Source organism: Lolium rigidum, chromosome 6, assembly GCF_022539505.1.
Source record: "Lolium rigidum isolate FL_2022 chromosome 6, APGP_CSIRO_Lrig_0.1, whole genome shotgun sequence".
Lineage (NCBI taxonomy): Eukaryota > Viridiplantae > Streptophyta > Magnoliopsida > Poales > Poaceae > Lolium > Lolium rigidum.
In genome coordinates this window covers 320,503,172-320,515,368 of record NC_061513.1, presented here as the reverse complement: position 1 = coordinate 320,515,368, position 12,197 = coordinate 320,503,172, and the positions used below count along the sequence as shown (strand labels likewise).

Below are 12,197 nucleotides of genomic sequence, written 5' to 3'. Positions count from 1 at the left end.
CTAATAGGCTAAATTATGTGGCTGATCACCGCTGTGCATCATACTTAAACTGCTTTCATGTAAAGGTAAATATATCTTAGATGGGGTTGTAATCTTGCACGAAACAATCCATGAGTTGCATCGTAAAAGTTGAATGGGGTGGTCCTCAAAATATAACTTTGAAAAAGCTTATGTTAAAGTCAAATGGTCCTTTCTTCAACAAACTCTCGAAATAAAACTTTTACGATAGAATGGCGCGCTTAATTAATAGCTTTGTTTTTAGAGAAAGTGTCACCATTAAGATCAATGATGATGTTGGTAGATACTTCCAGAGGTGATGCCCTACCTTCAATGTTATTTAACATTGTGGCTTGTATGCTGACTATTATTATTGAGTATGCTAAAGGTGATGGTCAAATTGAAGTAGTGGTCCATCGATCATTTGGTTGATGGGGGGCTGTCTATTCTTCAATACGTCGATGACACAATTGTGTTTACGAAACATGACTTGGAAAAAGCGAGAAACCTGAAATTAGTACTATCAGCGTTCGAGCCATTTGTCGGGACCTTAAGATAAATTTTCATAAGAATGAATTGTTCTATTTTGGCGAGGCCCAAGTCGAGGCCAACCTATATGCCGAATTTTTCGGATGCGAGCTGAGTAGTTTTCCAATAAGCTATCTAGGGATTCCGATCCATCATCGGAGACTCGCGCTTGCTCAACGGAAACTCGTTGAGGAAAGGTTACAGAAAGCGCCTAGTAGTTGGAAAGGAAAATTACTATCCCTAGGTGGAAGATTAGTTCTCATAAATTAAGCACTCATAAGTAAGGTATTGTATTTTTTTTTCAGTTGCCTAAATGAGTTTTGCATAGATTGGACTATTTCCGATCCAGATTGTTTTAGCAAGGAGATAGTGAAAATAAGAAATACCGATTGACTAAGTGCAATGTTATTTTTACGTCCAAAATATCAAGCTGGACTTGGTGTCCATGATCTGGAAGTTAAAACAAAGTCTTGTTTGGAAAATGACTGGCTAGGTTGTTAGCCGAGGACTGCGTATGGAAAATTTGTTGCGGAGAAGTATGTTGGCTCAAAACGATTTCTCGGGTTATATGGAAACACTGGATAATCTCATTTTTGGGCTCGTATTATGGCAACTAAAAAGCACTTCTTCCCATATGGTTATTTCTCTATTAGGGATGGACCACAGATAAAGTTCTAGGGGGACAAGTGGTTGGGAGCAGGCATCCTTGAAAACAATATCCAGCTTTGTACAATATTGTACGTCATAAAGGTAATACTTAGCAAAGGTTATGGAAACTTCTTCACCGATTATGACGTTCATGCATGATCTTATTGGTTCCCGTTGGCATCTTGAAATGAATTGCTCCAACATTTTGCTTCAGTCCAAGCTGATAGGGTTCGATGAATTCTGATATGGACTTACCAAGAATGGTGTATTTTTTGGTAGGATCCATGTATAAAGCACTAATTGAATCCATTCAGCTGGTAGTTATAATAAATTAACTTGGAAGACGAAGATACCTTTAGAAACAAAGGTTTTTGCACGGTATATTCATCGTAGAGTTATTCTTACTAAACATAACCTTGCAAAATGCAAATGACATGGTTGTACTAAATGTGTTTTTTTGTCACAACTAGGAGACTCTAAAACACCTTTTCTTCAAGTGTCAGTTCGCTAGATCTATATGGTCAATCATTCAGATAGGTAGCTTATAGCACCGCGAAGCATTGCAAATAGTTTTGGCGATTAGCTAAACGGGGTGGATTTTAGGTTCATGTTACTCATCGAGTGGAGAGCGATTTCCGTCATATGGTCCCTATAGCTATGTAGGAATGGCAAGTTTTTTATAATAAGAGTTCTTCTCTTATGCATGTCATCTACCGATGTACGACGTTGTTTCGTTTATAGTTGTCGCTTCAGTGCACAGAGGACGACAACCTCTTTACTGGAGGTGTCCACACGGTTGTCGGATACGACGAAGAAATTTATTACACAACATGGGTGGCTGCATAATCGTATGATTGCGACTCCTTCGGTCTAGTTGGTTTTTCAGACTTTTAGTACTTGTTTTGTTGCGACTTATATTTGTTTTGTTCTATTTGTAGATAGCTGTGTATATCTTAGCTATGGAGAGGATGTCCCATCTGTATTGCTTAAACCTTTTGAGTAATAACACATCCTTTATCGAAAAGCTAAAACTCTTCCTTATGTGTCATTTCCTTGGTGTATGACGCTACACTGCCCAGCGTCAGATAGCAAGCGAAGCAAGAAACGCCAGACAGGAGCCCGTCTTCCTCCTGTATCCAGCGGTCCAGCAAAGGAAACAGCGGATTCCCCACCTCGCCGCCGGCGTCCAGGGCGACGCCGCGAAATCCCTCTGCGCTGCAGGTAAGCTCCGCGAAATCCTTCTGTCCCTGTAGTTCCCTCGCCTTCCCATGTCACGCGAGGCGTCCGCGCGGGAGATTTGGGGGTGAGGCAGAGTCCGATTTGCGAGCTCTGCCTCTGCTGAATTGGCTGCTGTGCCGCGCCAGCAGCGGCGAGAAGAGCGCTGCTAGCTAGGCTGCTCGTTGCCTCACCCTGCTGATCACTCGTAGTACTAGCACTGCAGTGAGAGTGTTAAGTGGGGGAAGCTAGCTAGGGTTTCAGCGGTTCTTGGCAAAATGGTGCACGAATCCTCTGTGGGGATTTCTCTAGTTAGCATGGGAACCCTCATTGCTTTTGCTATCCAGCTTCTCCATGTTTTGCACTGCCCTGTTAATTTGTTAGCATGGCTATCTCTATTGAGTGGATAAATTGCTTATGTTATCCAATTGGTGATCCATGGTTTGCTATTACCTACTGACATGCTTATGCACCAATGATACATCATACATCATGGTTCTTGGTTCAAATTGCTCTAAGGCTCGATTTAGGCATTCTTTGAATTGGGTGCATTCATGTTTGGCAGAGGCAATGGATAAATTCGTGCAAGTTTACAGTGGTGGGGAGCTGGTGAAGGGCCCAAAAGGGGTGGAGTTCGGGGACCTCTCTCCGGAGGGTATATGGTTCGAGGCAGCACCCACATACGGTGAGCTGATTGACGCCGTGTGCAATAGGCTCGGGTTGGATCCGGCGACGCACAGTATCCGTGCGCAGGGCCGGACGAATGTCGGTGGGGGTGCGCATCGGCACTTCATCATGGTGCCTATCAATGATGATATGTCCTGGAGTAACTATGTCAAGGCGGTTTTCAATGGCACCGACTGGAATTGCTTGGAGGTTTATGTTCAGGCAGAGAAGCGTTCGTCTGCAGAGGCGGTTTCTTCAGAGGTTGAATTGATGGATAGCGAACCACCGGATGTGCAACGTCAAGATGCGCCACCACCAGATCCAGCACATGGTGCTTCTCTATTTACTCCTTCGATGGTGAACACCTTTGCACCAACCGTGCATTCTCTGCGTGCTCGGCTACGAAAACCAAGAACGAACACCAGGACATATGCTGCCAAAGGTGGCGCAGAGGTTCAGTTTGGGCAATATCACACTGGAGCTTCAGAGCCAGCTGATACAACCATCTATCCTTTAATTGGGTTGTATGATGAGGATCACCGTGCTCGTGCTTTAGTGTCAGGCAAGGTAGATAAATTACATACTATGTCATTTATATGCAGACAATTTTGGTATAATAATATACACCTGATTTGTGTTTCCATGATTTGGCACAGAATCTGACCGAGCTCAACCCTCGTAATCGCGAGCCTCTCCGGTTTGACAAGCGGTACGAATGTTACCTTAGAGCAGCTGGGTTGATCGGGCTGGCAAACATTTCTAGGGCTGGACTGCCCTCCATTGATCGTGCACTTGTCTCTGCGCTAGTTGATCGGTGGAGACCTGAGACCCACACTTTTCACATGCCCTGCGGTGAGCTCACAATCACACTACAGGATGTTGCCATGATTCTTGGTCTGCCTATCGCTGGCCGTGCTGTCACTTCAAACCAAACAGAGTCCCACAGTGAATTGTATCAACGTTACCTTGGGAAGATGCCTCCATCAGATAAGACCCGCCATGGGTTGAAGGTTGCATGGGTCAGAGCTGAGTTCAATAACTGCCCAGAAGACGCCGATGAGGAGACCGTAAAGCAGCATGCAAGGGCATACATACTTAGCCTGGTCGGTGGTCTGTTGTTTCCTGACGCCTCTGGTGATAGGTACAACGCATATCCCTTTCCGCTGATAGCTGATCTTGAGAATATTGGGTCATACAGCTGGGGTTCCGCTACTCTGGCCTATCTCTACAGGGCAATGTGTGATGCTTGCAGGAGGCAGTCTGACCAAGGTAATCTGACTGGTTGCCTTTTGCTCCTTCAGCTTTGGTCATGGGAGCGTTTCCCAATCGGCAGGCCGGATATGGTAAAGCTAAAATACCCAAACGTGGAGGAGCTAGAGGATGAAAGGGATAGACCTGCAGTTGGTCTCAGATGGGTTGTGGGTGTGTGCACATATCGATCAGCTCCAGCACGTTGCTACGAGCACTTCACAAATGAGTTTGACTTATTAACGGATGACCAGGTTGTATGGAGCCCATATAGGGAGGAGCGGGTGGAGAAACTACAGCTTGCACCTATATGTACCCAGGATTCTCATTTGTGGCTGACCCAAGCACCTCTAGTTTTTTTCTTTATGGTGGAGGTTTACACACCCGAGAGAGTGATGCGCCAATTCGGTCTTCATCAGGAGTGCCCACCACCATATCGGGACACAAGTATGGAGCTGCATTGGTACGTTCAAAGATATATTTGCTAAATATTCACATCTTCCTTGTTGGCTGTACATTGACTGTGTTCTGTTCCAGGAAGTTATAGATCATGTACCAGTATCTGGCCATCAAAAAAAATTCTGATAATTTTGCAGGTGTCGCCGTGGAAGGGTTCATAATGATTGGGCAGATAAGCACAAGTCTTTTGTGGATATGTGGGAAGTCAAGGAGCAGCACGTTATCAAGGAAGAACGACCATACAATCCTGCCAACTACATGGATTATTTGCGATGGTACAGACGGTCGACACGTATCCGTCTCTGCACCCCAAGGATAAGTACTGGCAACCAGGCTGGGGCATCTGGGCCTAGTGCAATAGCTGACCCTGAAGATTCGTTGCGTGCTTCCCGGCTCCGGTATACCCTCAGGGCTCATTTGATCCACGCAGTGGTAAGATATTCTACTTGTGAAATGTGATTTTGTTCATGATACAGGTGCTATTATCAAGTGTAGGGATTTAGATTATTGTCTTCTTTATACTCATGGATATGTCTGATGCATTGATGTTTCGTCCCAGACCGACAAACTAACGATCCTGGCGAAGGAGGCAACTTCTCAAAAGGGCTGTTCCAGAGGCGAATGCAATGCTTTCATTGAGCTAGTCACTAGAACATGTGTAGAGCTTGTTGGGGAACTTGGCGGATCATCACTTTGCGACATTGCTGCTACGGTTCCCTGTTCATTGACAGCACCAACCATTGCAGCTGAACCTGAGGTAGAGCACCAGAGGGATAATGAGGACGGCATAACTGATCCCATGTTGCCTGACCAGGAGACTGAGCCTGGCCCCGATTCCGAGAGGCGGACTCGAAGCCAGGTTGGCCACACACAAGTGGATGGCACAGTCCATACAAATTCACCACCAGGAAAGAGGAAGAGAGGCAGGCCGGGGCCAAGATGAAAAATGCTGTCGTATCACAGCCTCCTTTGATTCTATCGTGTTCCCTGCCATCTGTCTGCTGTCGTTGAGCCATCACATTAATGAAACTAGTCTTGGACAGTTGATTCTCTGCTTACTGCTCTTACTTGCAAAATGACGCCTGTGTGTTTCTTGGCGTAAGAAGCTGTTGTCTGAAGGAAGGACATGATGGTTAGCGAGTTCAACAGTTCATAGCTCCGACAAAGTCTAACACTGGGCGGCTCCAGAAGCAGAGGTTGCAGACAGTGATGGAGAAATTGTCTTAGATGGCGTATAAGCTCCCCACGGCTCACCATTAGCGAGCTGCATTGCAGGTCTACAACGACCACATGATTCCCCAGAAAAGGTGTCGTGTGATTGCTTCAATCAGGCTACAAAGATCGCCCACAACCGGTACCAGCCTAGGCCTGATGTTCCCCCACTTCTCTGCTGTTTTGTATCCATGGCGTGTGCTCAGCCCCGCGCCATGTGGTGGTGTTTATGTTAGTCCAAGGAACCATAATGTTGTAGCGTGGAATTGTGCATGGAAATCGATGCATCTCCTTAGCCATGGCTGCAATTTGCAAATCATCTACTGATCCTCAGGTATCTTTCCCCCTACTGGCTGGCTGCTCCTGCCTCCCCTTTGTGGTGCATTATTGTATGGTGTGTTCTGTTAGATTTGTTTACTTCTTCCATTCCATTTCCATCAGTCATACCACCGTTTACATGTTCTTCTCCTCGAAGTAAAAAGATGTGATAAAATAAAGTCAAGTAATGGCGATGAACTGAACTTGGCAAAGCTTATGCTGAAATGATGCATCATGGTTTGAATAAGTATGTGCATAAATCAATGCAAGATAAACTGAACCGAACGTAATAATCTAGAACAGCTTGAAATCATAGAATTGAGATCAAATGCTATCAAGCTGTGATTTTGCTTTACTGACTAATGTATAAATACATTCTGCAAGGTACATGACTTAGAGCATGTCTAGGGGATGCCCTAAATTTTCGGTTCTCTAAAATCATTTTATAGGTTCCACTTGTAGTTTAGGACACTTGAGCCTCTAAATCCCAGATTTCAGCATTTTCTTTATTTCAAAAATAAACTCGAAACGGTTTAAACTTTCTCAAACGTGCTGCTTTGTGCACATGGATAATACTAGAACTGCATAGGCATATTGTAGACAAATATGTTTCCCGACGCTGCATGAGACTTGATCTTGTGTTTGTGAACGATATCAACCAAATGCAGCTCAATTGCATGTTTTCTTCTTCAATGCACTTCTTCATTCATCTTCTGAGTTGCCTTGTGTGCTAGTTTTAGCTTTTCTTCAGTCTTCTTCCTTTCTTCTTCTGATTTCTTCTTCTCATCGGTTGTGAAGATTGAATTTTATAATGTAAGCATTTTTTTCTCTGGGGAAATGTTTAAACTAGGCTGTCAAACCCACGATACCTCAAGCGAAGGCAGCGAGCGATGGGGGGTAGGCACGACGGCGACGGGGGGAGATGTCCCTAGTTCTGCTCTGGCCATGGCAGCGGGAGGCTCTGGCCTGTAGGAGTTTCTCTTGGGCATCAGAGTCGAAGGAGACAAAGGCAAAGCTTGAAGGAGACAAAGGCAAAGCTTGAATCAAAAAAAGAGAAGTCGATGACCAAGATTTAGAGGCCTATATAATTTGGAAAAATTTGAGAAAAATTGTTGAAGGACATCGTTGCTTTCTAAAGTTTGCCAAGACACACCGTCATATTTTTGCTAGGTAGCATTACAATTATGTGACACATGTGCCAGAGCACCCCACCTATCCAAAAAAAGGGAAAATTGCACTTTCGGCTGAGATGACCTATGACTAATTTTGAAGAAAGTGTCAAACATTTTTTTTTTGGACAGGTAGTGTGTTTTGGTAGATGTGTCACAAAATTATAATGAGACGGTGCGTTTGAGCAAATGACATAAAATAATGGTTTATCCTGTAGCAAAAATTTCCCTAATAATTTTTCTTTGGAGGCCCAACAAAATACGGCTTATGCTAGATTTTAGCTTCCGGCCCAGTCCCTAGTTTATACAGATCTGGCCATTTACGGAGTTGTTGTAAAACTCCATTTTTTTGAGCTGGGAAGGCCATCTGGTGTCCCTCGCCGCCGCCGGCCGCCGGCCGCCGCCTCCTCTCCCACGCCATGTCCTCTCCCGGCAGCCGCGTAGCCACCTATTTCCGCCGCGCGCGCCTCATCGACGAGCTGCGCCTCAGCCTCCGCTCCCCATCCTCCTCCCGGCCGCCGCCGCCACCCGACGACCCGGTGGTCGCGTTCTACGCTATCCGCGCCGCGCCCACGGCGGCGTCGGCGCTCGCATTCTTCCGCGCCATCCCCACTCCGGCGCCGCTCTCGCTCTTCCAGGCTCTCGCCGCCCGCCTCGCCAACCCCGCGTCCCTCCCCGACCTCCACTCCCTCCTCGCCTCCTTCCCCCTGCCCCCTCCCCCGCTCTTGCGCCTCCGCCTCCTCGCCGCCGCTGGCGACCACCCAGCCGCCCTCGCCGCCTTCGCCTCCGTCCCGGCCGACCCTCACCGCCCCACCGACTCGCACAACCTCGTCATCCGCCTCCACGCCGGCGCCGGGAACCACGCCGCCGCCGTCGACGCGTTCGGCGCCATGGTCCGCGAGGGCGCGCTCCCCAACACGCGCACCTACACCATCCTCCTCCACCACCTCGCGGCCGCGGGATTCCTCGACCAGGCGCTCGAGGTGTTCCGGCTACTGCCGTCGCTGCGCGTGCCACGTATCCCCCAGCAGTACAACGTGCTCGCCGAGGCGCTCGCGTCGGCCGGCAGGTTCGACCGGCTCCGGTGGCTGGTCCGCGAGATGGTGGCCGTCGACGGCATCAGGCCCGGGCGGCAGACGTGGGCCGCCATCGCCGCCATGAGGGAAGCCGGCCACACGGAGGGCACGGAGGGTTTCTTCGAGGAGCTCTCGCCGAGCCCGTACGCCGTGTGCGGCTCCGAGGGCGAGGGAGATAGCGAGGAGGAAGCGGAGGATGGTGATACCGACCAGTGCGGAGCTAATAAGGAGACGCAGCAGCTGAAGCCATGGCTGCACCCACGGGAGCTAGCGAGGGCGCTGGAAGGCTGGCACCCTGAGGACGTGGCGGAGCTGGAGGCGGCCGGGATTGTCTGGACGCCACCGCTGGTGAGCAAGCTCCTGAGCATTTTCAGGAAGCCGACCACGGCGTGGAAGTTCTTCTGCTGGGTGGCCTGCCGCCCAGGCAGCGGCTTTAGGCACGACCTCCACACCGTGGGGAGGATGATCGGCATCCTTGCCCACGCCGGCAAAGTTGAGCTGGTGGAGCGCCTGCTCGCCAAGGTGCACACGGACGGTATCCTCCTCCCGTTCGTCACCGTGCGGCGAATCATCAACTTCTATGGGCTCAACTTCTATGGGCTCTCCAAGAAGGCCAACGCGGCGGTGCAGGTGTTCCGGGAAGCCGACTCCATCTGCGGCCCTGTGTCACGGCCCAACCTGGCGCTGCTCTGCTCATCGCTGCTGTGGACGATGCTGAAATGCCACCGGGTCCAATACGCCACTGAACTTCTGGAGGAGATGGTGGCGACGCGGGGCGTGGTCCCGGACCTGCAGACCATCTCGGGTATGATGGAGCACGTGGCTGGCGCGGGCAGCCTGAAGGGCGTGCACAGGCTTCTCGGGCTGGTGCGGCAGTGTGAGCTGCGCCCCGATGGGCACATGTATGCCGTGTTGATCAGGGCCTACTGCAAGGGAGAGCACGTGGCGCTTGCGGTCAGGCTGTTCGACGAAATGTGCGGTGCAGGCATCGCCCCGGACTCGCCCACCGTGGCGCTGCTGGTGAAGACCCTGTGGCGGGAGGGGAAGCTACGGGAGGCAGCGCTAGTCCTGGAGAGGTGCGAGGAGATGGTCGCAGCATGCGGCGGCAGGGGCCTCCCAGCGGCGTGCCTGGGCCACACCACGAGGGCCGCTGATCTGAACAAGGTGTATGGCATCTACTCCGGCTGCTTCAAGCAACAGCCTGATGCAGAGAACTCGACGGCGAATCAAGCCAATGGTTGATGCTCCGCTTGACTTGACAATTCAGATATTAGTTGATCCAAGAGCATGGCAGTTTCTCCAGTACTTCACAAATGAGTTTGACTTATTAACCGATTCCCGGGTTGTATGGAGCATTGGAGCCCATAAAGGGAGAAGTGCCTGGAGAAAATACAGCTTGCACCTATGTATACCCAGGATTCTCATTTGTGGCTGACCCAAACACCTAGTTTTTCTTTTCTTTATGGTGGAGGTTTGCACACGGAAGAGAGTGATGCGCCCAATTTGGTCTCCACCAGGAGTGCCCGCCACCAACACCAGAGGTAGCATTCGTAATGAGTGGTAGAACCTCATCGGTATGCTCAAAGATGTGCCTGCTAAATATTATTATCTCCTACACTGGCCATGCATGATTGTGTTCTACTATTCAAGGAATTTATGGATCGTGTATCAGTAGCTGGCCCTAAGGTTTCGTATGATTTTGAAGGTGTCGCCGTGGTAGCATTCATAATGATTGGGCAGATAAGCACTAGTGTTTTGTGGACTGTGGGAAGTCAAGGAGCAGAATGTTATCAAGGAAGAACGACCATACAATCATGTCAACTATATGGTCTAATTGCGGTGGTACAGACGGTCGAGACACATCTGTCTCTGTAGCCCGAGGATAAGTAATGGTCACAAGGATGAGGGCTTCTTTGCGTGCTTCTCAGCTCTGATATGCCCCCAGGGCTCATTTGATACACTCAGTGGTAAGATATTCTACTTGTAAGATGTGATTTTCTTCATGATGCACATGATATTATTCAGTCCAGAGATTCGTATTATGTTCTTTTGCATAAACATGGATATCTCTGATGCATTGGTGTTTTGTCCCAGACCGACAAACTCACTATCCTGGCAAAGGAGGCAACTTCTCAAAAGGGCTGCTCAGAGGCAAATGTATTGCTTTCATTGAGCGAGTCACTAGATCATGCGTCTAGCATGCATCTAGCTTGTTGGGGAACTTGGCGGATCGTTACTTTGCGACATTGCTGCTTCAGTTCCATGTTCATCGACAACAGCAATAGTTGCAGCTAAGCCTGAGGTGGAGCACCAGAGGGATAAGTAGAATGGGATAAGTTATTCCATTGCTCCTGATCAGGAGACGGGAAGGCGGACTTGAAGCCAGGTTGGCCACACTCAAGTAGACATCACAATCTGTTTGTGGTAACCACCAGGCAAGAGGAAGAGAGTCAGACTGGGTCCAAGATGAAACTGGTCGGTTAGTTGTTTTGAATTGTGGTTTTCGGTGCTCATGTTGGATATTCCCAGCACAGCTCCTTCGGTTTTATCGGCCTGCTGTCTGCCTGTGCTGTAATTGAGGTATTGCATAAATGATTCCTGGACTATTATTTCTCTGCTTACTGGTCTTACTTGCAAACTACAGATTCTGTGTGTGTTTTGGCGTAAGAAGTTGGGGTCTGAAGCAAGGACATGATGATTAGCAGTTCAACAGTTCATGACTACAACAAGTTCAAAACCGGTGGCTCCAGAAGGGACATGTTGTGTAGAGCGGTGGAGAAATCGTCTCAGTTGACATATGAACTGCTTCCCTCGTCAAACCGTTAGGGGTCTGGATTGCAGGTCCACGACGAGTCCATGATTCCCCCAGAAAGGCTGACGTGTGACCTAGGTCTGATGTTCGGTACTTCACTGTAGTATGCTTCTTGATCCACGTATAGTCTTAGCCATGGCTGCAGTTTGCATATCATCTGCTGATCCTCAAGTATCTTTGTTCCCTTTTGGCTGGCTGTTCCTGCCTCTACATGGTATTACATGGTGTGTTCTCTTGTTAGGGTTTCTTTGCCCTTTTCCTTTCCAATTTCATCTGACATTATTGATCCTACTATTGTTTAATGTTCTTCTTCCCGAAGTAAAAAAAAATGTGATAAAATTGAATCCAGTAATGGTGGTGAACTGAGCTCGGGGAAGCCTATACAGAAATGATGCATCATGGATTGAATAATATGTGCTTAAATCAATGCATGATAAACTAGACGGGACGTAACTAGCTGGAACAGATTGACATCACAGAATTGAGATCAAATGCTATCACACTGTGGTTTTTATGCAGTCTCCTCTTGACAGGTGTGGACACGTAAACTGCGCCTCTAAATCCCAGATTTCAGCATTTTTCTGTATTTCAGAAATAAACTCAGATAATTTTCCAACGTGCAGATAACTACTACGTCGTGCATCTATGTAATCCTAAAATTATGATTGCAACCAATTAATTTCTGGCAATCTAGACTGAAACGCTTTCTCCCTCGGGGAAAAGGGGATCGCACGAGGCGACCCAGGAGGCGAACGAGGGCTCCCTTGCGTGCCGCCGGTTCCCTCTCTCTCCATCGGCCGCTCCGGCGGCGGGAGGTAGGGGGAACCTCGGGTCTGTCCGTTTGGCGGG

At 48.6% G+C, this 12,197-nt stretch overlaps 1 protein-coding gene and 1 long non-coding RNA gene across 3 annotated transcripts; both read left to right on the top strand.

The window, feature by feature from the left end:
- Positions 1-5,168: 5,168 nt before the first annotated feature.
- Positions 5,169-11,504, top strand: LOC124667844. 2 transcript variants are annotated; one of them, XR_006991427.1, is made up of 4 exons: positions 5,169-5,193; positions 5,321-6,307; positions 10,242-10,503; positions 10,631-11,504. It is a non-coding gene; the product is annotated as an uncharacterized LOC124667844 (long non-coding RNA). The 2 variants fall into 2 exon arrangements; XR_006991426.1 differs by lacking the exons at positions 5,169-5,193; positions 5,321-6,307 and having other exon boundaries at positions 9,779-10,503.
- LOC124667843 (pentatricopeptide repeat-containing protein At5g66631-like) lies at positions 7,880-9,778 on the top strand. Its single transcript, XM_047205082.1, has one exon. The coding sequence runs from the start codon at positions 7,880-7,882 to the stop codon at positions 9,776-9,778; it is 1,899 nt and encodes a 632-aa protein (XP_047061038.1).
- Positions 11,505-12,197: the final 693 nt, after the last annotated feature.